Source organism: Bufo bufo, chromosome 4 (assembly GCF_905171765.1).
Source record: "Bufo bufo chromosome 4, aBufBuf1.1, whole genome shotgun sequence".
NCBI classification, from domain to species: domain Eukaryota; kingdom Metazoa; phylum Chordata; class Amphibia; order Anura; family Bufonidae; genus Bufo; species Bufo bufo.
The window spans coordinates 56,535,669-56,561,681 of record NC_053392.1 but is presented as its reverse complement, the minus strand read 5'-3'; the positions used below and the strand labels follow the sequence as shown (position 1 = coordinate 56,561,681).

General features: G+C 52.0%; 1 protein-coding gene across 2 annotated transcripts in view; it reads right to left on the bottom strand.

The window, feature by feature from the left end:
* LOC120997261 (cytochrome P450 2C5-like) overlaps positions 1-26,013 on the bottom strand; it is a 99,611-nt gene that overhangs the window by 35,980 nt on the left and 37,618 nt on the right. For both annotated transcript variants that reach the window (XM_040427276.1, XM_040427277.1), the window contains exon 3: positions 2,231-2,393. In XM_040427276.1, coding sequence (XP_040283210.1) covers positions 2,231-2,393 — 163 coding nt within the window. The remainder of the gene's footprint in view (positions 1-2,230; positions 2,394-26,013) is intronic.

Sequence of the window (26,013 nt, the reverse complement as noted above, 5' to 3'; positions counted from 1 at the left end):
ATGGATCAGAACACAATAGTCTAAGTTGGTGAAGTGAAATGAGAAAAATATATAAATATAACTATTGTTTATAAATAGAAAATTGCCATGTGCGTATGTATTCACCCCCTTTGTTAGGAAGCCCACAAAAAGCTCTAGTGCAACCAATTACCTTTAGAATTTACATAATTAGTGAAATGATGTCCACCTGTGTGCAATCTAAGTGTCACATGATCTGTTATTACATATACACACCTTTTTTGAAAGGCCCCAGAGGCTGCAACACCTAAGCAAGAGGCATCACTAACCAAACACTGCCATGAAGACCAAGGAACTCTCCAAACAAGTAAGGGACAATGTTGTTGAGAAGTACAAGTCAGGGTTAGGTTATAAAAAAATATCCAAATCTTTGATGATCCCCAGGAGCACCATCAAATCTATCATAACCAGATGGAAAAAACATGGCACAACGGTAAACTTGCCAAGAGACGGCCGCCCACCAAAACTCACAGGGCGGGCAAGGAGGGCATTAATCAGAGAGGCAGCACAGAGACCTAAGGTGACCCTGGAGAAGCTGCAGCGTTCCACAGCAGAGACTGAAGTATCTGTACATAGGACGACAATAAGCCGTACGCTCCATAGAGTTGGGCTTTATGGCAGAGTGGACAGAAGAAAGCCATTACTTTCAACAAAAAACAAAAAGGCACATTGTGAGTTTGCAAAAAGGCATGTGGGAGACTCCCAAATTGTGTGGAGGAAGGTGCTCTGGTCTGATGAGACTAAAACTGAACTTTTCGGCCATCAAAGAAAACGCTATGCCTGGCGCAAACCCAACACATCACATCACCCAAAGAACACCATCCCCACAGTAAGACCTGGTGGTGGCAGCATCATGCTATGGGGATGTTTTTCAGCAGCCGAGACTGGGAAACTGGTCAGAGTTCAGGGAAAGATGGATGGTGCTAAATGCAGGGATATTCTTGAGCAAAACCTGTACACTCTGTGCGTGATTTGAGGCTAGGACGGAGGTTCACCTTCCAGCAGGACAATGACCCCAAACACACGGCTAAAGCAACACTTGACTGGTTTAAGGGGGAACATGTAAATGTGTTGGAATGGCCTAGTCACAGCCCAGATCTCAATCCAATAGAAAATCTGTGGTCAGACTTAAAGATTGCTGTTCACAATCACAAACCATCCAACATGAAGGAGCTGGAGCAGTTTTGCAAGGAGGAATGGGCAAAAATCCCAGTGGTAAGATGTGGCAAGCTCATAGAGACTTATCCAAAGCGACTTGGAGCGTTGATTGCCGCAAAAGGTGGCTCTACAAAGTATTGACTTTAGGGGGGTAAATAGTTATGCACATTGACTTTTTCTGTTATTTTGTCCTATTTGTTGTTTGCTTCACAATAAAAAAAATAAAAAAAACATCTTCACAGTTGTGGGCATGTTCTGTAAATTAAATGATGCAAATCCTCAAACAATCCATGTTAATTCCAGGTTGTGAGGCACCAAAACACGAAAAAAGTCAATGGGGGTGAATACTTTTGCAAGGCACTGTATATACAGATCACTGGTAACAGATGAAATAATAGTATCATCCCATTAGATCATAGTTACCAGTGATCTGTATAGACAGACATGCAGAGACGCTATGCTCCTATTTGTCCTAGCCCCCACTGCACGGGGGATTCCTGTTATATCATTAGGGTTCACTGGTGTGAGAGTAATTCGGAGAACTATCGGAGCTACCTTTCTGCTCTCCCAGATTGCTAAATCACTCCAACTGGCAATCACTTAAATTCAGAAATGGCAGCTTCTGCAACTGGACATGAGTGCAGTGCATTAGTGACAGGGAATAGATTTTTTTTTCAGTTCCGTGCCAAAGTAACTACTTGTGTGACAGCCTGATTCTGCCTGGAGTGCATGGTGCCTTCAAGGAGAGGATGCAAATTAAATTATGTGTAGTGGGTTGAATGGGGTTAAAGGAATTTTTGTGGACAAACCCTTGTCATATACTCTAAAGAGCTGGTTGTGCCTATAGAGTAGGGGATGGAGGTTCCCAAATCAGGACCAGAAATATAAATTATAATGCAAGATTTTCATGGAGCATCTGAACTGGGTTCCCCTGTGATCAGTTGTCTTTGGGCCCCACAGAGCTGAGGTTATCCAAAGTGGACAGCTTTTAAGAACTGAAATCAACGAGGAAATTAACCAATTCACCAATCAACATTAATAATATTATCATTACCAAGTCCTTTTGATATTTCCTCAAAAAACGGCACATTCGATCTTCCTGAAAATTCATCTGCATGATTGACAAGGGCGTCTTTCACCGCCTCGTATCCGCACAGTACAACGGCTTTCTCCACTCCTAATTGAATGGTGTACACCGGTCCGTACTTCTTAGAGAGCTGCAACGTAAAGCAGGGGGATGCTGTCAGTTAGGTGTATATCTTACTGATATTCCTCTTAGTTTCTATGGAGAACATACTTGATTTTAATATAAGGATAACATTCCTTCGATAATCCAGAAATTCTCATACTCTGACACTTATTTTTGACATCAATGTGCAAGATATTCTGATCACAAAGGTGTATTCATCATGGAGGTAGCCCATGCCACCACCATAGAGCTGTGGTGAGAGGAGATCCAGCACTAAACAACTTCTTCTTCCTGAGATAAATCCAGTGCATTTCCCTACAACCACCACTAGGGGAGTTCCATATAGAAAGATTACTTGCAATGGTAGCTGTATAGATTTCTATGCACTGAGGCATCTGGTGGCTCCAGACTCACACTTTTATAATAACTGTGTGAGGGGAACTAGTCTGGTGTAAATACATTGATAAATATGATGTTCACATTGAGCACCATATTCATACAGCACCTGATCCTCGTTGACATAGAAGTGCTGAAAATTGGGCATAAGAGTGGCTTTTTTAAATTGAAATATTCCTCCACATCTAAAAATTTGTAAATTCATCAGAAATCTCACGAGAGCCCAAACTAAACTGTGCTATAGGTTCCTATGATACTTATGTATGCCTTTGTTTTATCGCCTTCCAGGTCTTTGTATACACTCTGGGGGAGATTTATCAAACTGGTGTGAAGTACTGTAGAACTGGCTTAGTGGTCCACAGCAACCAATCAGATTCCACCTTTCATTTTCCAAAGGAGCTGTGAAAAATGAAAGGTGAAATCTGATTGGTTGCTATGGAAAACTAAGCCAGTCCTACTTTACGCCAGTTTGATAAATCTCCCCCTCTGTACATATGCCTCATTATGGAGAATAATGAGGCTTTAGGAGACGATCCTGGCGCTTGCTGGACTTTCTTGGACGCCCTGAAGCCTTCTTAACAAGAATTAAACCTCTTTCCTTGAAGTTCTTGATGATCCTAGAAATTGTTGATTGAGGTGCAATCTTAGTAGCCACAATATCCTTGCCTGTGAAGCCATTTTTATGCAACGCAATAATGGCTACACGCGTTTCTTTGCAGGTCACCATGGTTTCTTTGCAGGTCACCAAAGGCAGCTTCAAGGAGTTCCCTGGCATGGCACTTCTTTAAACAATGTGCTGACGACAAGACCCGAGTGGTTTGCACGCTGTGCCATCAGAGCCTGAAGCGAGACATTAACGTTCTGAACCTTAGCACAACCTGCATGACCAGGCACCTGCATGCAAAGCATGAACTGCAGTGGAGTAAACACCTTAAAAACAAGGAAGTCACTCAGGCTCCCCCTGCTACCTCTTCTGCTGCTGCCGCCTCGGCCTCTTCTGCTGCTGCCGCCGCCTCGGCCTCTTCTGCTGCTGTTGCCGCCGCCTCGGCCTCTTCCTCCGCCTCTGGAGGAACGTTGGCACCTGCCGCCCAGCAAACATGGGATGTACCACCAACACCACCACCTGCGTCACCAAGCATCGCAACCATGTCACACGGCAGCGTTCAGCTCTCCATCTCACAAACATTTGAGAGAAAGCGTAAATTCCCACCTAGCCACCCTCGATCCCTGGCCCTGAATGCCAGCATTTCTAAACTACTGGCCTATGAAATGCTGTCATTTAGGCTGGTGGACACACACAGCTTCAAACAGCTCATGTCGCTTGCTGTCCCACAGTATGTTGTTCCCAGCCGCCACTACTTCTCCAAGAGAGCCGTGCCTTCCCTGCACAAACAAGTGTCCGATAAAATCAAGTGTGCACTGCGCAACGCCATCTGTGGCAAGGTCCACCTAACCACAGATACGTGGACCAGTAAGCACGGCCAGGGACGCTATATCTCCCTAACTGCACACTGGGTAAATGTAGTGGCGGCTGGGCCCCAGGCGGAGAGCTGTTTGGCGCACGTCCTTCCGCCACCAAGGATCGCAGGGCAACATTCTTTGCCTCCTGTCTCCTCCTACTCAGCTTCCTCCTCCTCTTCTTCCACCTGCTCATCCAGTCAGCCACACACCTTCACCACCAACTTCAGCACAGCCCGGGGTAAACGTCAGCAGGCAGTTCTGAAACTCATATGTTTGGGGGACAGGCCCCACACCGCACAGGAGTTGTGGGGGGTATAGAACAACAGACCGACGAGTGGTTGCTGCCGGTGGTGTGCGATAATGGGCGAAATCTCGTTGCAGCTCTGGGACTAGCCGGTTTGACGCACATCCCTTGCCTGGCGCATGTGCTGAATTTGGTGGTGCAGAAGTTCATTCGCAACTACCCCGACATGTCAGAGCTGCTGCATAAAGTGCGGGCCGTCTGTTCGCGCTTCCGGCGTTCACACCCTGACGCTGCTCGCCTGTCTGCGCTACAGCGTAACTTCGGCCTTCCCGCTCACCGCCTCATATGCGACGTGCCCACCAGGTGGAACTCCACCTTGCATATGCTGGACAGACTGTGCGAGCAGCAGAAGGCCATAGTGGAGTTTCAGCTGCAGCACGCACGGGTCAGTCGCACTGCGGATCAGACCCACTTCACCACCAATGACTGGGCCTCCATGCGAGACCTGTGTGCCCTGTTGCGCTGTTTCGAGTACTCCACCAACATGGCCAGTGGCGATGGCGCCGTTATCAGCGTTACAATACCACTTCTATGTCTCCTTGAGAAAACACTTAGGGCGATGATGGAAGAGGAGGAAGAGGAGGAAGAGGGGTCATTTTTAGCACTTTCAGGCCAGTCTCTTCGAAGTGACTCAGAGGGAGGTTTTTTGCAACAGCAGAGGCCAGGTACAAATGTGGCCAGACAGGGCCCACTACTGGAGGACGAGGAGGACGAGGATGAGGAAGAGGTGAAGGAGGATGAGGATGAAGCAGGTTCACAGCGGGCTGGCACCCAACGCAGCTCGGGCCCATCACTGGTGCGTGGCTGGGGGGAAACACAGGACGATGATGATACGCCTCCCACAGAGGACAGCTTGTCCTTACCTCTGGGCAGCCTGGCACACATGAGCGACTACATGCTGCAGTGCCTGCGCAACGACAGCAGAGTTGCCCACATTTTAACGTGTGCAGACTACTGGGTTGCCACCCTGTTGGATCCCCGGTACAAAGACAATGTGCCCACCTTACTTCCTACACTGGAGCGTGATAGGAAGATGCGCGAGTACAAGCGCACGTTGGTAGACGCGCTACTGAGAGCATTCCCAAATGTCACAGGGGAACCAGTGGAAGCCCAAGGCGAAGGCAGAGGAGGAGCAAGAGGTCGCCAACGCAGCTGTGTCACGGCCAGCTCTTCTGAGGGCAGGGTTAGCATGGCAGAGATGTGGAAAAGTTTTGTCAACACGCCACAGCTAACTGCACCACCACCTGATACGGAACGTGTTAGCAGGAGGCAACATTTCACTAACATGGTGGAACAGTACCTGTGCACACCCCTCCACGTACTGACTGATGGTACGGCCCCATTTAACTTCTGGGTCTCCAAATTGTCCACGTGGCCAGAGCTAGCCTTTTATGCCTTGGAGGTGCTGGCCTGCCCGGCGGACAGCGTTTTGTCTGAACGTGCATTCAGCACGGCAGGGGGCGTCATTACAGACAAACGCAGCCGCCTGTCTACAGCCAATGTGGACAAGCTGACGTTCATAAAAATGAACCAGGCATGGATCCCACAGGACCTGTCCATCCCTTGTGCAGATTAGATATTAACTACCTCCCCTTAACAATATATTATTCTACTCCAGGGCCCTTCCTCATTCAATACTATTTTTATTTTCATTTTACCATTATATTGCGGGGCAACCCAAAGTTGAATGAACCTCTCCTCTGTCTGGGTGCCGGGGCCTAAATGTGTGACAGTGGCCTGTTCCAGTGGTAGGTGACGTGAAGCCTGATTCTCTGATATGACATGAAGACTGATTCTGCGCTGACATAAGGCCAGATTCTCTGTTACGGGACCTCTCTCCTCTGCCTGGGTGCCTGGGCCTAAATATGTGACAGTGGCCTGTTCCAGTGGTGGGTGATGTGAAGCCTGATTCTCTGCTATGACATGAAGACTGATTCTGCGCTGACATAAGGCCAGATTCTCTGTTACGGGACCTCTCTCCTCTGCCTGGGTGCCTGGGCCTAAATATGTGACAGTGGCCTGTTCCAGTGGTGGGTGACGTGAAGCCTGATTCTCTGCTATGAAGTGAAGACTGATTCTGCGATGACATAAGGCCAGATTCTCTGTTACGGGACCTCTCTCCTCTGCCTGGGTGCCTGGGCCTAAATATGTGACAGTGGCCTGTTCCAGTGGTGGGTGACGTGAAGCCTGATTCTCTGCTATGACATGAAGACTGATTCTGTGCTGACATAAGGCCAGATTCTCTGTTACGGGACCTCTCTCCTCTGCCTGGGTGCCTGGGCCTAAATATGTGACAGTGGCCTGTTCCAGTGGTGGGTGACGTGAAGCCTGATTCTCTGCTATGACATGAAGACTGATTCTGCGCTGACATAAGGCCAGATTCTCTGTTACGGGACCTCTCTCCTCTGCCTGGGTGCCTGGGCCTAAATATGTGACAGTGGCCTGTTCCAGTGGTGGGTGACGTGAAGCCTGATTCTCTGCTATGACATGAAGACTGATTCTGTGCTGACATAAGGCCAGATTCTCTGTTACGGGACCTCTCTCCTCTGCCTGGGTGCCTGGGCCTAAATATGTGACAGTGGCCTGTTCCAGTGGTGGGTGACGTGAAGCCTGATTCTCTGCTATGACATGAAGACTGATTCTGCGCTGACATAAGGCCAGATTCTCTGTTACGGGACCTCTCTCCTCTGCCTGGGTGCCTGGGCCTAAATATGTGACAGTGGCCTGTTCCAGTGGTGGGTGACGTGAAGCCTGATTCTCTGCTATGACATGAAGACTGATTCTGTGCTGACATAAGGCCAGATTCTCTGTTACGGGACCTCTCTCCTCTGCCTGGGTGCCTGGGCCTAAATATGTGACAGTGGCCTGTTCCAGTGGTGGGTGACGTGAAGCCTGATTCTCTGCTATGACATGAAGACAGATTCTGCGCTGACATAAGGCCAGATTCTCTGTTACGGGACCTCTCTCCTCTGCCTGGGTGCCTGGGCCTAAATATGTGACAGTGGCCTGTTCCAGTGGTGGGTGACGTGAAGCCTGATTCTCTGCTATGACATGAAGACAGATTCTGCGCTGACATAAGGCCAGATTCTCTGTTACGGGACCTCTCTCCTCTGCCTGGGTGCCTGGGCCTAAATATGTGACAGTGGCCTGTTCCAGTGGTGGGTGACGTGAAGCCTGATTCTCTGCTATGACATGAAGACAGATTCTGTGCTGACATAAGGCCAGATTCTCTGTTACGGGACCTCTCTCCTCTGCCTGGGTGCCTGGGCCTAAATGTGTGACAGTGGCCTGTTCCAGTGGTGGGTGACGTGAAGCCTGATTCTCTGCTATGACATGAAGACAGATTCTGTGCTGACATAAGGCCAGATTCTCTGTTACGGGACCTCTCTCCTCTGTCTGGGTGCCTGGGCCTAAATGTGTGACAGTGGCCTGTTCCAGTGGTGGGTGACGTGAAGCCTGATTCTCTGCTATGACATGAAGACAGATTCTGCGCTGACATAAGGCCAGATTCTCTGTTACGGGACCTCTCTCCTCTGCCTGGGTGCCTGGGCCTAAATATGTGACAGTGGCCTGTTCCAGTGGTGGGTGACGTGAAGCCTGATTCTCTGCTATGACATGAAGACTGATTCTGCGCTGACATAAGGCCAGATTCTCTGTTACGGGACCTCTCTCCTCTGCCTGGGTGCCTGGGCCTAAATATGTGACAGTGGCCTGTTCCAGTGGTGGGTGACGTGAAGCCTGATTCTCTGCTATGACATGAAGACTGATTCTGCAGCTGACATAAGGCCAGATTCTCTGTTACGGGACCTCTCTCCTCTGCCTGGGTGCCTGGGCCTAAATATGTGACAGTGGCCTGTTCCAGTGGTGGGTGACGTGAAGCCTGATTCTCTGCTATGACATGAAGACTGATTCTGTGCTGACATAAGGCCAGATTCTCTGTTACGGGACCTCTCCTCTGCCTGGGTGCCTGGGCCTAAATATGTGACAGTGGCCTGTTCCAGTGGTGGGTGACGTGAAGCCTGATTCTCTGCTATGACATGAAGACTGATTCTGTGCTGACATAAGGCCAGATTCTCTGTTACGGGACCTCTCTCCTCTGCCTGGGTGCCTGGGCCTAAATATGTGACAGTGGCCTGTTCCAGTGGTGGGTGACGTGAAGCCTGATTCTCTGCTATGACATGAAGACAGATTCTGCGCTGACATAAGGCCAGATTCTCTGTTACGGGACCTCTCTCCTCTGCCTGGGTGCCTGGGCCTAAATATGTGACAGTGGCCTGTTCCAGTGGTGGGTGACGTGAAGCCTGATTCTCTGCTATGACATGAAGACTGATTCTGCGCTGACATAAGGCCAGATTCTCTGTTACGGGACCTCTCTCCTCTGCCTGGGTGCCTGGGCCTAAATATGTGACAGTGGCCTGTTCCAGTGGTGGGTGACGTGAAGCCTGATTCTCTGCTATGACATGAAGACTGATTCTGCGCTGACATAAGGCCAGATTCTCTGTTACGGGACCTCTCTCCTCTGCCTGGGTGCCTGGGCCTAAATATGTGACAGTGGCCTGTTCCAGTGGTGGGTGACGTGAAGCCTGATTCTCTGCTATGACATGAAGACAGATTCTGCGCTGACATAAGGCCTGATTCTCTGTTACGGGACCTCTCTCCTCTGCCTGGGTGCCTGGGCCTAAATATGTGACAGTGGCCTGTTCCAGTGGTGGGTGACGTGAAGCCTGATTCTCTGCTATGACATGAAGACAGATTCTGTGCTGACATAAGGCCAGATTCTCTGTTACGGGACCTCTCTCCTCTGCCTGGGTGCCTGGGCCTAAATGTGTGACAGTGGCCTGTTCCAGTGGTGGGTGACGTGAAGCCTGATTCTCTGCTATGACATGAAGACAGATTCTGTGCTGACATAAGGCCTGATTCTCTGTTACGGGACCTCTCTCCTCTGTCTGGGTGCCTGGGCCTAAATGTGTGACAGTGGCCTGTTCCAGTGGTGGGTGACGTGAAGCCTGATTCTCTGCTATGACATGAAGACAGATTCTGCGCTGACATAAGGCCAGATTCTCTGTTACGGGACCTCTCTCCTCTGCCTGGGTGCCTGGGCCTAAATGTGTGACAGTGGCCTGTTCCAGTGGTGGGTGACGTGAAGCCTGATTCTCTGCTATGACATGAAGACAGATTCTGCGCTGACATAAGGCCAGATTCTCTGTTACGGGACCTCTCTCCTCTGCCTGGGTGCCTGGGCCTAAATGTGTGACAGTGGCCTGTTCCAGTGGTGGGTGACGTGAAGCCTGATTCTCTGCTATGACATGAAGACAGATTCTGTGCTGACATAAGGCCTGATTCTCTGTTACGGGACCTCTCTCCTCTGCCTGGGTGCCTGGGCCTAAATGTGTGACAGTGGCCTGTTCCAGTGGTGGGTGACGTGAAGCCTGATTCTCTGCTATGACATGAAGACAGATTCTGTGCTGACATAAGGCCTGATTCTCTGTTACGGGACCTCTCTCCTCTGTCTGGGTGCCTGGGCCTAAATGTGTGACAGTGGCCTGTTCCAGTGGTGGGTGACGTGAAGCCTGATTCTCTGCTATGACATGAAGACAGATTCTGCGCTGACATAAGGCCAGATTCTCTGTTACGGGACCTCTCTCCTCTGCCTGGGTGCCTGGGCCTAAATATGTGACAGTGGCCTGTTCCAGTGGTGGGTGACGTGAAGCCTGATTCTCTGCTATGACATGAAGACAGATTCTGCGCTGACATAAGGCCAGATTCTCTGTTACGGGACCTCTCTCCTCTGCCTGGGTGCCTGGGCCTAAATGTGTGACAGTGGCCTGTTCCAGTGGTGGGTGACGTGAAGCCTGATTCTCTGCTATGACATGAAGACAGATTCTGCGCTGACATAAGGCCAGATTCTCTGTTACGGGACCTCTCTCCTCTGCCTGGGTGCCTGGGCCTAAATGTGTGACAGTGGCCTGTTCCAGTGGTGGGTGACGTGAAGCCTGATTCTCTGCTATGACATGAAGACTGATTCTGTGCTGACATAAGGCCAGATTCTCTGTTACGGGACCTCTCTCCTCTGCCTGGGTGCCTGGGCCTAAATATGTGACAGTGGCCTGTTCCAGTGGTGGGTGACGTGAAGCCTGATTCTCTGCTATGACATGAAGACTGATTCTGCGCTGACATAAGGCCAGATTCTCTGTTACGGGACCTCTCTCCTCTGCCTGGGTGCCTGGGCCTAAATATGTGACAGTGGCCTGTTCCAGTGGTGGGTGACGTGAAGCCTGATTCTCTGCTATGACATGAAGACAGATTCTGCGCTGACATAAGGCCAGATTCTCTGTTACGGGACCTCTCTCCTCTGCCTGGGTGCCTGGGCCTAAATATGTGACAGTGGCCTGTTCCAGTGGTGGGTGACGTGAAGCCTGATTCTCTGCTATGACATGAAGACAGATTCTGTGCTGACATAAGGCCAGATTCTCTGTTACGGGACCTCTCTCCTCTGCCTGGGTGCCTGGGCCTAAATGTGTGACAGTGGCCTGTTCCAGTGGTGGGTGACGTGAAGCCTGATTCTCTGCTATGACATGAAGACAGATTCTGCGCTGACATAAGGCCAGATTCTCTGTTACGGGACCTCTCTCCTCTGCCTGGGTGCCTGGGCCTAAATGTGTGACAGTGGCCTGTTCCAGTGGTGGGTGACGTGAAGCCTGATTCTCTGCTATGACATGAAGACAGATTCTGCGCTGACATAAGGCCAGATTCTCTGTTACGGGACCTCTCTCCTCTGCCTGGGTGCCTGGGCCTAAATGTGTGACAGTGGCCTGTTCCAGTGGTGGGTGACGTGAAGCCTGATTCTCTGCTATGACATGAAGACAGATTCTGTGCTGACATAAGGCCAGATTCTCTGTTACGGGACCTCTCTCCTCTGCCTGGGTGCCTGGGCCTAAATGTGTGACAGTGGCCTGTTCCAGTGGTGGGTGACGTGAAGCCTGATTCTCTGCTATGACATGAAGACAGATTCTGCGCTGACATAAGGCCAGATTCTCTGTTACGGGACCGCTCTCCTCTGTCTGGGTGCCTGGGCCTAAATGTGTGACAGTGGCCTGTTCCAGTGGTGGGTGACGTGAAGCCTGATTCTCTGCTATGACATGAAGACAGATTCTGCGCTGACATAAGGCCAGATTCTCTGTTACGGGACCTCTCTCCTCTGCCTGGGTGCCTGGGCCTAAATGTGTGACAGTGGCCTGTTCCAGTGGTGGGTGACGTGAAGCCTGATTCTCTGCTATGACATGAAGACAGATTCTGCGCTGACATAAGGCCAGATTCTCTGTTACGGGACCTCTCTCCTCTGCCTGGGTGCCTGGGCCTAAATGTGTGACAGTGGCCTGTTCCAGTGGTGGGTGACGTGAAGCCTGATTCTCTGCTATGACATGAAGACAGATTCTGCGCTGACATAAGGCCAGATTCTCTGTTACGGGACCTCTCTCCTCTGCCTGGGTGCCTGGGCCTAAATGTGTGACAGTGGCCTGTTCCAGTGGTGGGTGACGTGAAGCCTGATTCTCTGCTATGACATGAAGACAGATTCTGCGCTGACATAAGGCCAGATTCTCTGTTACGGGACCTCTCTCCTCTGCCTGGGTGCCTGGGCCTAAATGTGTGACAGTGGCCTGTTCCAGTGGTGGGTGACGTGAAGCCTGATTCTCTGCTATGACATGAAGACAGATTCTGCGCTGACATAAGGCCAGATTCTCTGTTACGGGACCTCTCTCCTCTGCCTGGGTGCCTGGGCCTAAATGTGTGACAGTGGCCTGTTCCAGTGGTGGGTGACGTGAAGCCTGATTCTCTGCTATGACATGAAGACAGATTCTGCGCTGACATAAGGCCAGATTCTCTGTTACGGGACCTCTCTCCTCTGCCTGGGTGCCTGGGCCTAAATGTGTGACAGTGGCCTGTTCCAGTGGTGGGTGACGTGAAGCCTGATTCTCTGCTATGACATGAAGACAGATTCTGCGCTGACATAAGGCCAGATTCTCTGTTACGGGACCTCTCTCCTCTGCCTGGGTGCCTGGGCCTAAATGTGTGACAGTGGCCTGTTCCAGTGGTGGGTGACGTGAAGCCTGATTCTCTGCTATGACATGAAGACAGATTCTGCGCTGACATAAGGCCAGATTCTCTGTTACGGGACCTCTCTCCTCTGCCTGGGTGCCTGGGCCTAAATGTGTGACAGTGGCCTGTTCCAGTGGTGGGTGACGTGAAGCCTGATTCTCTGCTATGACATGAAGACAGATTCTGCGCTGACATAAGGCCAGATTCTCTGTTACGGGACCTCTCTCCTCTGCCTGGGTGCCTGGGCCTAAATGTGTGACAGTGGCCTGTTCCAGTGGTGGGTGACGTGAAGCCTGATTCTCTGCTATGACATGAAGACAGATTCTGCGCTGACATAAGGCCAGATTCTCTGTTACGGGACCTCTCTCCTCTGCCTGGGTGCCTGGGCCTAAATGTGTGACAGTGGCCTGTTCCAGTGGTGGGTGACGTGAAGCCTGATTCTCTGCTATGACATGAAGACAGATTCTGCGCTGACATAAGGCCAGATTCTCTGTTACGGGACCTCTCTCCTCTGCCTGGGTGCCTGGGCCTAAATGTGTGACAGTGGCCTGTTCCAGTGGTGGGTGACGTGAAGCCTGATTCTCTGCTATGACATGAAGACAGATTCTGCGCTGACATAAGGCCAGATTCTCTGTTACGGGACCTCTCTCCTCTGCCTGGGTGCCTGGGCCTAAATGTGTGACAGTGGCCTGTTCCAGTGGTGGGTGACGTGAAGCCTGATTCTCTGCTATGACATGAAGACAGATTCTGCGCTGACATAAGGCCAGATTCTCTGTTACGGGACCTCTCTCCTCTGCCTGGGTGCCTGGGCCTAAATGTGTGACAGTGGCCTGTTCCAGTGGTGGGTGACGTGAAGCCTGATTCTCTGCTATGACATGAAGACAGATTCTGCGCTGACATAAGGCCAGATTCTCTGTTACGGGACCTCTCTCCTCTGCCTGGGTGCCTGGGCCTAAATGTGTGACAGTGGCCTGTTCCAGTGGTGGGTGACGTGAAGCCTGATTCTCTGCTATGACATGAAGACAGATTCTGCGCTGACATAAGGCCAGATTCTCTGTTACGGGACCTCTCTCCTCTGTCTGGGTGCCGGGGCCTAAATGTGTGACAGTGGCCTGTTCCAGTGGTGGGTGACGTGAAGCCTGATTCTCTGCTATGACATGAAGACAGATTCTGCGCTGACATAAGGCCAGATTCTCTGTTACGGGACCTCTCTCCTCTGCCTGGGTGCCTGGGCCTAAATGTGTGACAGTGGCCTGTTCCAGTGGTGGGTGACGTGAAGCCTGATTCTCTGCTATGACATGAAGACAGATTCTGCGCTGACATAAGGCCAGATTCTCTGTTACGGGACCTCTCTCCTCTGCCTGGGTGCCTGGGCCTAAATATGTGACAGTGGCCTGTTCCAGTGGTGGGTGACGTGAAGCCTGATTCTCTGCTATGACATGAAGACAGATTCTGTGCTGACATAAGGCCAGATTCTCTGTTACGGGACCTCTCTCCTCTGCCTGGGTGCCTGGGCCTAAATGTGTGACAGTGGCCTGTTCCAGTGGTGGGTGACGTGAAGCCTGATTCTCTGCTATGACATGAAGACAGATTCTGCGCTGACATAAGGCCAGATTCTCTGTTACGGGACCTCTCTCCTCTGCCTGGGTGCCTGGGCCTAAATGTGTGACAGTGGCCTGTTCCAGTGGTGGGTGACGTGAAGCCTGATTCTCTGCTATGACATGAAGACAGATTCTGCGCTGACATAAGGCCAGATTCTCTGTTACGGGACCTCTCTCCTCTGCCTGGGTGCCTGGGCCTAAATGTGTGACAGTGGCCTGTTCCAGTGGTGGGTGACGTGAAGCCTGATTCTCTGCTATGACATGAAGACAGATTCTGCGCTGACATAAGGCCAGATTCTCTGTTACGGGACCTCTCTCCTCTGCCTGGGTGCCTGGGCCTAAATGTGTGACAGTGGCCTGTTCCAGTGGTGGGTGACGTGAAGCCTGATTCTCTGCTATGACATGAAGACAGATTCTGCGCTGACATAAGGCCAGATTCTCTGTTACGGGACCTCTCTCCTCTGCCTGGGTGCCTGGGCCTAAATGTGTGACAGTGGCCTGTTCCAGTGGTGGGTGACGTGAAGCCTGATTCTCTGCTATGACATGAAGACAGATTCTGCGCTGACATAAGGCCAGATTCTCTGTTACGGGACCTCTCTCCTCTGCCTGGGTGCCTGGGCCTAAATGTGTGACAGTGGCCTGTTCCAGTGGTGGGTGACGTGAAGCCTGATTCTCTGCTATGACATGAAGACAGATTCTGCGCTGACATAAGGCCAGATTCTCTGTTACGGGACCTCTCTCCTCTGCCTGGGTGCCTGGGCCTAAATGTGTGACAGTGGCCTGTTCCAGTGGTGGGTGACGTGAAGCCTGATTCTCTGCTATGACATGAAGACAGATTCTGCGCTGACATAAGGCCAGATTCTCTGTTACGGGACCTCTCTCCTCTGCCTGGGTGCCTGGGCCTAAATGTGTGACCGTGGCCTGTTCCAGTGGTGGGTGGCGTGAGGCCTGAGTCTCTGCTATGAGATGAACACAGATGCTGCGCTGACATAAGGCCAGATTCTCTGTTACGGGACCTCTCTCCTCTGCCTGGGTGCCTGGGCCTAAATGTGTGACAGTGGCCTGTTCCAGTGGTGGGTGACGTGAAGCCTGATTCTCTGCTATGACATGAAGACAGATTCTGCGCTGACATAAGGCCAGATTCTCTGTTACGGGACCTCTCTCCTCTGCCTGGGTGCCTGGGCCTAAATGTGTGACAGTGGCCTGTTCCAGTGGTGGGTGACGTGAAGCCTGATTCTCTGCTATGACATGAAGACAGATTCTGCGCTGACATAAGGCCAGATTCTCTGTTACGGGACCTCTCTCCTCTGCCTGGGTGCCTGGGCCTAAATGTGTGACAGTGGCCTGTTCCAGTGGTGGGTGACGTGAAGCCTGATTCTCTGCTATGACATGAAGACAGATTCTGCGCTGACATAAGGCCAGATTCTCTGTTACGGGACCTCTCTCCTCTGCCTGGGTGCCTGGGCCTAAATGTGTGACAGTGGCCTGTTCCAGTGGTGGGTGACGTGAAGCCTGATTCTCTGCTATGACATGAAGACAGATTCTGTGCTGACATAAGGCCAGATTCTCTGTTACGGGACCTCTCTCCTCTGCCTGGGTGCCTGGGCCTAAATGTGTGACAGTGGCCTGTTCCAGTGGTGGGTGACGTGAAGCCTGATTCTCTGCTATGACATGAAGACAGATTCTGCGCTGACATAAGGCCAGATTCTCTGTTACGGGACCTCTCTCCTCTGCCTGGGTGCCTGGGCCTAAATGTGTGACAGTGGCCTGTTCCAGTGGTGGGTGACGTGAAGCCTGATTCTCTGCTATGACATGAAGACAGATTCTGCGCTGACATAAGGCCAGATTCTCTGTTACGGGACCTCTCTCCTCTGCCTGGGTGCCTGGGCCTAAATGTGTGACAGTGGCCTGTTCCAGTGGTGGGTGACGTGAAGCCTGATTCTCTGCTATGACATGAAGACAGATTCTGCGCTGACATAAGGCCAGATTCTCTGTTACGGGACCTCTCTCCTCTGCCTGGGTGCCTGGGCCTAAATGTGTGACAGTGGCCTGTTCCAGTGGTGGGTGACGTGAAGCCTGATTCTCTGCTATGACATGAAGACAGATTCTGCGCTGACATAAGGCCAGATTCTCTGTTACGGGACCGCTCTCCTCTGCCTGGGTGCCTGGGCCTAAATGTGTGACAGTGGCCTGTTCCAGTGGTGGGTGACGTGAAGCCTGATTCTCTGTATGACATGAAGACAGATTCTGCGCTGACATAAGGCCAGATTCTCTGTTACGGGACCTCTCTCCTCTGCCTGGGTGCCTGGGCCTAAATGTGTGACAGTGGCCTGTTCCAGTGGTGGGTGACGTGAAGCCTGATTCTCTGCTATGACATGAAGACAGATTCTGCGCTGACATAAGGCCAGATTCTCTGTTACGGGACCTCTCTCCTCTGCCTGGGTGCCTGGGCCTAAATGTGTGACAGTGGCCTGTTCCAGTGGTGGGTGACGTGAAGCCTGATTCTCTGCTATGACATGAAGACAGATTCTGCGCTGACATAAGGCCTGATTCTCTGTTACGGGACCTCTCTCCTCTGCCTGGGTGCCTGGGCCTAAATGTGTGACAGTGGCCTGTTCCAGTGGTGGGTGACGTGAAGCCTGATTCTCTGCTATGACATGAAGACAGATTCTGCGCTGACATAAGGCCAGATTCTCTGTTACGGGACCTCTCTCCTCTGCCTGGGTGCCTGGGCCTAAATGTGTGACAGTGGCCTGTTCCAGTGGTGGGTGACGTGAAGCCTGATTCTCTGCTATGACATGAAGACAGATTCTGCGCTGACATAAGGCCAGATTCTCTGTTACGGGACCTCTCTCCTCTGCCTGGGTGCCTGGGCCTAAATGTGTGACAGTGGCCTGTTCCAGTGGTGGGTGACGTGAAGCCTGATTCTCTGCTATGACATGAAGACAGATTCTGTGCTGACATAAGGCCAGATTCTCTGTTACGGGACCTCTCTCCTCTGCCTGGGTGCCTGGGCCTAAATGTGTGACAGTGGCCTGTTCCAGTGGTGGGTGACGTGAAGCCTGATTCTCTGCTATGACATGAAGACAGATTCTGTGCTGACATAAGGCCAGATTCTCTGTTACGGGACCTCTCTCCTCTGCCTGGGTGCCTGGGCCTAAATGTGTGACAGTGGCCTGTTCCAGTGGTGGGTGACGTGAAGCCTGATTCTCTGCTATGACATGAAGACAGATTCTGTGCTGACATAAGGCCAGATTCTCTGTTACGGGACCTCTCTCCTCTGTCTGGGTGCCTGGGCCTAAATGTGTGACAGTGGCCTGTTCCAGTGGTGGGTGACGTGAAGCCTGATTCTCTGCTATGACATGAAGACAGATTCTGCGCTGACATAAGGCCAGATTCTCTGTTACGGGACCTCTCTCCTCTGCCTGGGTGCCTGGGCCTAAATGTGTGACAGTGGCCTGTTCCAGTGGTGGGTGACGTGAAGCCTGATTCTCTGCTATGACATGAAGACAGATTCTGTGCTGACATAAGGCCTGATTCTCTGTTACGGGACCTCTCTCCTCTGCCTGGGTGCCTGGGCCTAAATATGTGACAGTGGCCTGTTCCAGTGGTGGGTGACGTGAAGCCTGATTCTCTGCTATGACATGAAGACTGATTCTGCGCTGACATAAGGCCAGATTCTCTGCTATGACATGAAGTCAGATTCCGTGCTGACATAAGGCCTGATTCTCTGTTACGGGACCTCTCTCCTCTGCCTGGGTGCCTGGGCCTAAATATGTGACAGTGGCCTGTTCCAGTGGTGGGTGACGTGAAGCCTGATTCTCTGCTATGACATGAAGACTGATTCTGCGCTGACATAAGGCCAGATTCTCTGTTACGGGACCTCTCTCCTCTGCCTGGGTGCCTGGGCCTAAATGTGTGACAGTGGACTGTTCCAGTGGTGGGTGACGTGAAGCCTGATTCTCTGCTATGACATGAAGACTGATTCTGTGCTGACATAAGGCCAGATTCTCTGTTACGGGACCTCTCCTCTGCCTGGGTGCCTGGGCCTAAATGTGTGACAGTGGCCTGTTCCAGTGGTGGGTGACGTGAAGCCTGATTCTCTGCTATGACATGAAGACTGATTCTGCGCTGACATAAGGCCAGATTCTCTGTTACGGGACCTCTCTCCTCTGCCTGGGTGCCTGGGCCTAAATGTGTGACAGTGGCCTGTTCCAGTGGTAAGTGACGTGAAGCCTGATTCTCTGCTATGACATGAAGACAGATTCTGCGCTGACATAAGGCCAGATTCTCTGTTACGGGACCTCTCTCCTCTGCCTGGGTGCCTGGGCCTAAATGTGTGACAGTGGCCTGTTCCAGTGGTGGGTGACGTGAAGCCTGATTCTCTGCTATGACATGAAGACAGATTCTGTGCTGACATAAGGCCAGATTCTCTGTTACGGGACCTCTCTCCTCTGCCTGGGTGCCTGGGCCTAAATGTGTGACAGTGGCCTGTTCCAGTGGTGGGTGACGTGAAGCCTGATTCTCTGCTATGACATGAAGACTGATTCTGCGCTGACATAAGGCCAGATTCTCTGTTACGGGACCTCTCTCCTCTGCCTGGGTGCCTGGGCCTAAATGTGTGACAGTGGCCTGTTCCAGTGGTGGGTGACGTGAAGCCTGATTCTCTGCTATGACATGAAGACAGATTCTGCGCTGACATAAGGCCAGATTCTCTGTTACGGGACCTCTCTCCTCTGCCTGGGTGCCTGGGCCTAAATGTGTGACAGTGGCCTGTTCCAGTGGTGGGTGACGTGAAGCCTGATTCTCTGCTATGACATGAAGACAGATTCTGCGCTGACATAAGGCCAGATTCTCTGTTACGGGACCTCTCTCCTCTGCCTGGGTGCCTGGGCCTAAATGTGTGACAGTGGCCTGTTCCAGTGGTGGGTGACGTGAAGCCTGATTCTCTGCTATGACATGAAGACAGATTCTGTGCTGACATAAGGCCAGATTCTCTGTTACGGGACCTCTCTCCTCTGTCTGGGTGCCTGGGCCTAAATGTGTGACAGTGGCCTGTTCCAGTGGTGGGTGACGTGAAGCCTGATTCTCTGCTATGACATGAAGACAGATTCTGCGCTGACATAAGGCCAGATTCTCTGTTACGGGACCTCTCTCCTCTGCCTGGGTGCCTGGGCCTAAATGTGTGACAGTGGCCTGTTCCAGTGGTGGGTGACGTGAAGCCTGATTCTCTGCTATGACATGAAGACAGATTCTGCGCTGACATAAGGCCAGATTCTCTGTTACGGGACCTCTCTCCTCTGCCTGGGTGCCTGGGCCTAAATGTGTGACAGTGGCCTGTTCCAGTGGTGGGTGACGTGAAGCCTGATTCTCTGCTATGACATGAAGACAGATTCTGCGCTGACATAAGGCCAGATTCTCTGTTACGGGACCTCTCTCCTCTGCCTGGGTGCCTGGGCCTAAATATGTGACAGTGGCCTGTTCCAGTGGTGGGTGACGTGAAGCCTGATTCTCTGCTATGACATGAAGACAGATTCTGCGCTGACATAAGGCCAGATTCTCTGTTACGGGACCTCTCTCCTCTGCCTGGGTGCCTGGGCCTAAATGTGTGACAGTGGCCTGTTCCAGTGGTGGGTGACGTGAAGCCTGATTCTCTGCTATGACATGAAGACAGATTCTGCGCTGACATAAGGCCAGATTCTCTGTTACGGGACCTCTCTCCTCTGCCTGGGTGCCTGGGCCTAAATGTGTGACAGTGGCCTGTTCCAGGGGTGGGTGACGTGAAGCCTGATTCTCTGCTATGACATGAAGACAGATTCTGCGCTGACATAAGGCCAGATTCTCTGTTACGGGACCTCTCTCCTCTGCCTGGGTGCCTGGGCCTAAATGTGTGACAGTGGCCTGTTCCAGTGGTGGGTGACGTGAAGCCTGATTCTCTGCTATGACATGAAGACAGATTCTGCGCTGACATAAGGCCAGATTCTCTGTTACGGGACCTCTCTCCTCTGTCTGGGTGCCTGGGCCTAAATGTGTGACAGTGGCCTGTTCCAGTGGTGGGTGACGTGAAGCCTGATTCTCTGCTATGACATGAAGACAGATTCTGCGCTGACATAAGGCCAGATTCTCTGTTACGGGACCTCTCTCCTCTGCCTGGGTGCCTGGGCCTAAATGTGTGACAGTGGCCTGTTCCAGTGGTGGGTGACGTGAAGCCTGATTCTCTGCTATGACATGAAGACTGATTCTGCGCTGACATAAGGCCAGATTCTCTGTTACGGGACCTCTCTCCTCTGCCTGGGTGCCTGGGCCTAAATGTGTGACAGTGGCCTGTTCCAGTGGTGGGTGACGTGAAGCCTGATTCTCTGCTATGACATGAAGACTGATTCTGCGCTGACATAAGGCCAGATTCTCTGTTACGGGACCTCTCTCCTCTGCCTGGGTGCCTGGGCCTAAATGTGTGACAGTGGCCTGTTCCAGTGGTGGGTGACGTGAAGCCTGATTCTCTGCTATGACATGAAGACAGATTCTGCGCTGACATAAGGCCAGATTCTCTGTTACGGGACCTCTCTCCTCTGCCTGGGTGCCTGGGCCTAAATGTGTGACAGTGGCCTGTTCCAGTGGTGGGTGACGTGAAGCCTGATTCTCTGCTATGACATGAAGACAGATTCTGCGCTGACATAAGGCCAGATTCTCTGTTACGGGACCTCTCTCCTCTGCCTGGGTGCCTGGGCCTAAATGTGTGACAGTGGCCTGTTCCAGTGGTGGGTGACGTGAAGCCTGATTCTCTGCTATGACATGAAGACAGATTCTGCGCTGACATAAGGCCAGATTCTCTGTTACGGGACCTCTCTCCTCTGCCTGGGTGCCTGGGCCTAAATGTGTGACAGTGGCCTGTTCCAGTGGTGGGTGACGTGAAGCCTGATTCTCTGCTATGACATGAAGACTGATTCTGCGCTGACATAAGGCCAGATTCTCTGTTACGGGACCTCTCTCCTCTGCCTGGGTGCCTGGGCCTAAATATGTGACAGTGGCCTGTTCCAGTGGTGGGTGACGTGAAGCCTGATTCTCTGCTATGACATGAAGACAGATTCTGCGCTGACATAAGGCCTGATTCTCTGTTACGGGACCTCTCTCCTCTGCATGGGTGCCTGGGCCTAAATATGTGACAGTGGCCTGTTCCAGTGGTGGGTGACGTGAAGCCTGATTCTCTGCTATGACATGAAGACAGATTCTGCGCTGACATAAGGCCAGATTCTCTGTTACGGGACCTCTCTCCTCTGCCTGGGTGCCTGGGCCTAAATGTGTGACAGTGGCCTGTTCCAGTGGTGGGTGACGTGAAGCCTGATTCTCTGCTATGACATGAATACAGATTCTGTGCTGACATAAGGCCAGATTCTCTGTTACGGGACCTCTCTCCTCTGTCTGGGTGCCTGGGCCTAAATGTGTGACAGTGGCCTGTTCCAGTGGTGGGTGACGTGAAGCCTGATTCTCTGCTATGACATGAAGACTGATTCTGCGCTGACATAAGGCCAGATTCTCTGTTACGGGACCTCTCTCCTCTGCCTGGGCCTAAATGTGTGACAGTGGCCTGTTCCAGTGGTGGGTGACGTGAAGCCTGATTCTCTGCTATGACATGAAGACAGATTCTGTGCTGACATAAGGCCTGATTCTCTGTTACGGGACCTCTCTCCTCTGCCTGGGTGCCTGGGCCTAAATGTGTGACAGTGGCCTGTTCCAGTGGTGGGTGACGTGAAGCCTGATTCTCTGCTATGACATGAAGACTGATTCTGCGCTGACATAAGGCCAGATTCTCTGTTACGGGACCTCTCTCCTCTGCCTGGGTGCCTGGGCCTAAATGTGTGACAGTGGCCTGTTCCAGTGGTGGGTGACGTGAAGCCTGATTCTCTGCTATGACATGAAGACAGATTCTGTGCTGACATAAGGCCAGATTCTCTGTTACGGGACCTCTCTCCTCTGTCTGGGTGCCTGGGCCTAAATGTGTGACAGTGGCCTGTTCCAGTGGTGGGTGACGTGAAGCCTGATTCTCTGCTATGACATGAAGACTGATTCTGCGCTGACATAAGGCCAGATTCTCTGTTACGGGACCTCTCTCCTCTGCCTGGGTGCCTGGGCCTAAATGTGTGACAGTGGCCTGTTCCAGTGGTGGGTGACGTGAAGCCTGATTCTCTGCTATGACATGAAGACAGATTCTGTGCTGACATAAGGCCAGATTCTCTGTTACGGGACCTCTCTCCTCTGCCTGGGTGCCTGGGCCTAAATGTGTGACAGTGGCCTGTTCCAGTGGTGGGTGACGTGATGCCTGATTCTCTGCTATGACATGAAGACAGATTCTGTGCTGACATAAGGCCAGATTCTCTGTTACAGGACCTCTCTCCTCTGTCTGGGTGCCTGGGCCTAAATGTGTGACAGTGGCCTGTTCCAGTGGTGGGTGACGTGAAGCCTGATTCTCTGCTATGACATGAAGACAGATTCTGCGCTGACATAAGGCCAGATTCTCTGTTACGGGACCTCTCTCCTCTGCCTGGGTGCCTGGGCCTAAATATGTGACAGTGGCCTGTTCCAGTGGTGGGTGACGTGAAGCCTGATTCTCTGCTATGACATGAATACTGATTCTGCGCTGACATAAGGCCAGATTCTCTGTTACGGGACCTCTCTCCTCTGCCTGGGTGCCTGGGCCTAAATATGTGACAGTGGCCTGTTCCAGTGGTGGGTGACGTGAAGCCTGATTCTCTGCTATGACATGAAGACAGATTCTGCGCTGACATAAGGCCAGATTCTCTGTTACGGGACCTCTCTCCTCTGCCTGAGTGCCTGGGCCTAAATATGTGACAGTGGCCTGTTCCAGTGGTGGGTGACGTGAAGCCTGATTCTCTGCTATGACATGAAGACAGATTCTGCGCTGACATAAGGCCAGATTCTCTGTTACGGGACCTCTCTCTGCCTGGGTGCCTGGGCCTAAATATGTGACAGTGGCCTGTTCCAGTGGTGGGTGACGTGAAGCCTGATTCTCTGCTATGACATGAAGACAGATTCTGCGCTGACATAAGGCCTGATTCTCTGTTACGGGACCTCTCTCCTCTGCCTGGGTGCCTGGGCCTAAATGTGTGACAGTGGCCTGTTCCAGTGGTGGGTGACGTGAAGCCTGATTCTCTGCTATGACATGAAGACAGATTCTGCGCTGACATAAGGCCAGATTCTCTGTTACGGGACCTCTCTCCTCTGCCTGGGTGCCTGGGCCTAAATGTGTGACAGTGGCCTGTTCCAGTGGTGGGTGACGTGAAGCCTGATTCTCTGCTATGACATGAAGACAGATTCTGCGCTGACATAAGGCCAGATTCTCTGTTACGGGACCTCTCTCCTCTGCCTGGGTGCCTGGGCCTAAATGTGTGACAGTGGCCTGTTCCAGTGGTGGGTGACGTGATGCCTGATTCTCTGCTATGACACGAAGACAGATTCTGTGCTGACCAAAGGCCTGATTCTCTGTTACGGGACCTCTCTCCTCTGTCTGGGTGCCTGGGCCTAAATGTGTGACAGTGGCCTGTTCCAGTGGTGGGTGACGTGAAGCCTGATTCTCTGCTATGACATGAAGACTGATTCTGCGCTGACATAAGGCCGATTCTCTGTTACGGGACGTCTCTCCTCTGCCTGGGTGCCTGGGCCTAAATGTTTGACAGTGGCCTGTTCCAGTGGTGGGTGACGTGAAGCCTGATTCTCTGCTATGACATGAAGACAGATTCTGTGCTGACATATGGCCTGATTCTCTGTTACGGGACCTCTCTCCTCTGCCTGGGTGCCTGGTCCTAAATGTGTGACAGTGGCCTGTTCCAGTGGTGGGTGACGTGAAGCCTGATTCTCTGCTATGACATGAAGACAGATTCTGTGCTGACATAATGCCTGATTCTCTGTTACGGGACCTCTCTCCTCTGTCTGGGTGCCTGGGCCTAAATGTGTGACAGTGGCCTGTTCCAGTGGTGGGTAACGTGAAGCCTGATTCTCTGCTATGACATGAAGACTGATTCTGCGCTGACATACGGCCAGATTCTCTGTTACGGGACCTCTCTCCTCTGCCTGGGTGCCTGGGCCTAAATGTGTGACAGTGGCCTGTTCCAGTGGTGGATAACGTGAAGCCTGATTCTCTGCTATGACATGAAGACAGATTCTGTGCTGACATAAGGCCTGATTCTCTGTTACGGGACCTCTCTCCTCTGCCTGGGTGCCTGGGCCTAAATATGTGACAGTGGCCTGTTCCAGTGGTGGGTGACGTGAAGCCTGATTCTCTGCTATGACATGAAGACTGATTCTGCGCTGACATAAGGCCAGATTCTCTGCTATGACATGAAGACAGATTCCGTGCTGACATAATGCCTGATTCTCTGTTACGGGACCTCTCTCCTCTGCCTGGGTGCCTGGGCCTAAATATGTGACAGTGGCCTGTTCCAGTGGTGGGTGACGTGAAGCCTGATTCTCTGCTATGACATGAAGACTGATTCTGCGCTGACATAAGGCCAGATTCTCTGTTACGGGACCTCTCTCCTCTGCCTGGGTGCCTGGGCCTAAATGTGTGACAGTGGACTGTTCCAGTGGTGGGTGACGTGAAGCCTGATTCTCTGCTATGACATGAAGACTGATTCTGTGCTGACATAAGGCCTGATTCTCTGTTACGGGACCTCTCTGCCTGGGTGCCTGGGCCTAAATATGTGACAGTGGCCTGTTCCAGTGGTGGGTAACGTGAAGCCTGATTCTCTGCTATGACATGAAGACTGATTCTGCGCTGACATAAGGCCTGATTCTCTGTTACGGGACCTCTCTCCTCTGCCTGGGTGCCTGGGCCTAAATGTGTGACAGTGGCCTGTTCCAGTGGTGGGTGACGTGAAGCCTGATTCTCTGCTATGACATGAAGACAGATTCTGTGCTGACATAAGGCCTGAATCTCTGTTACGGGACCTCTCTCCTCTGCCTGGGTGCCTGGGCCTAAATGTGCGACAGTGGCCTGTTCCAGTGGTGGGTGACGTGATGCCTGATTCTCTGCTATGACATGAAGACAGATTCTGTGCTGACATAAGGCCTGATTCTCTGTTACGGGACCTCTCTCCTCTGCCTGGGTGCCTGTGCCTAAATATGTGACAGTGGCCTGTTCCAGTGGTGGGTGACGTGAAGCCTGATTCTCTGCTATGACATGAAGACTGATTCTGCGCTGACATAAGGCCAGATTCTCTGTAACGGGACCTCTCTCCTCTGCCTGGGTGCCTGGGCCTAAATGTGTGACAGTGGCCTGTTCCAGTGGTGGGTGACGTGAAGCCTGATTCTCTGCTATGACATGAAGACAGATTCTGTGCTGACATAAGGCCTGATTCTCTGTTACGGGACCTCTCTCCTCTGCCTGGGTGCCTGGGCCTAAATGTGCGACAGTGGCCTGTTCCAGTGGTGGGTGACGTGATGCCTGATTCTCTGCTATGACATGAAGACAGATTCTGTGCTGACATAAGGCCTGAATTTCTGCTACGGGATCTCTCTCCTCTGCCTGGGTGCCTGGGCCTAAATATGTGACAGTGGCCTGTTCCAGTGGTGGGTGACGTGAAGCCTGATTCTGTGCTAAGACATGAAGACTGATTCTGCGCTGACATAAGGCCAGATTCTCTGTTACGGGACCTCTCTCCTCTGCCTGGGTGCCTGGGCCTAAATGTGTGACAATGGCCTGTTCCAGTGGTGGGTGACGTGAAGCCTGATTCTCTGCTATGACATGAAGACAGATTCTGTGCTGATATAAGGCC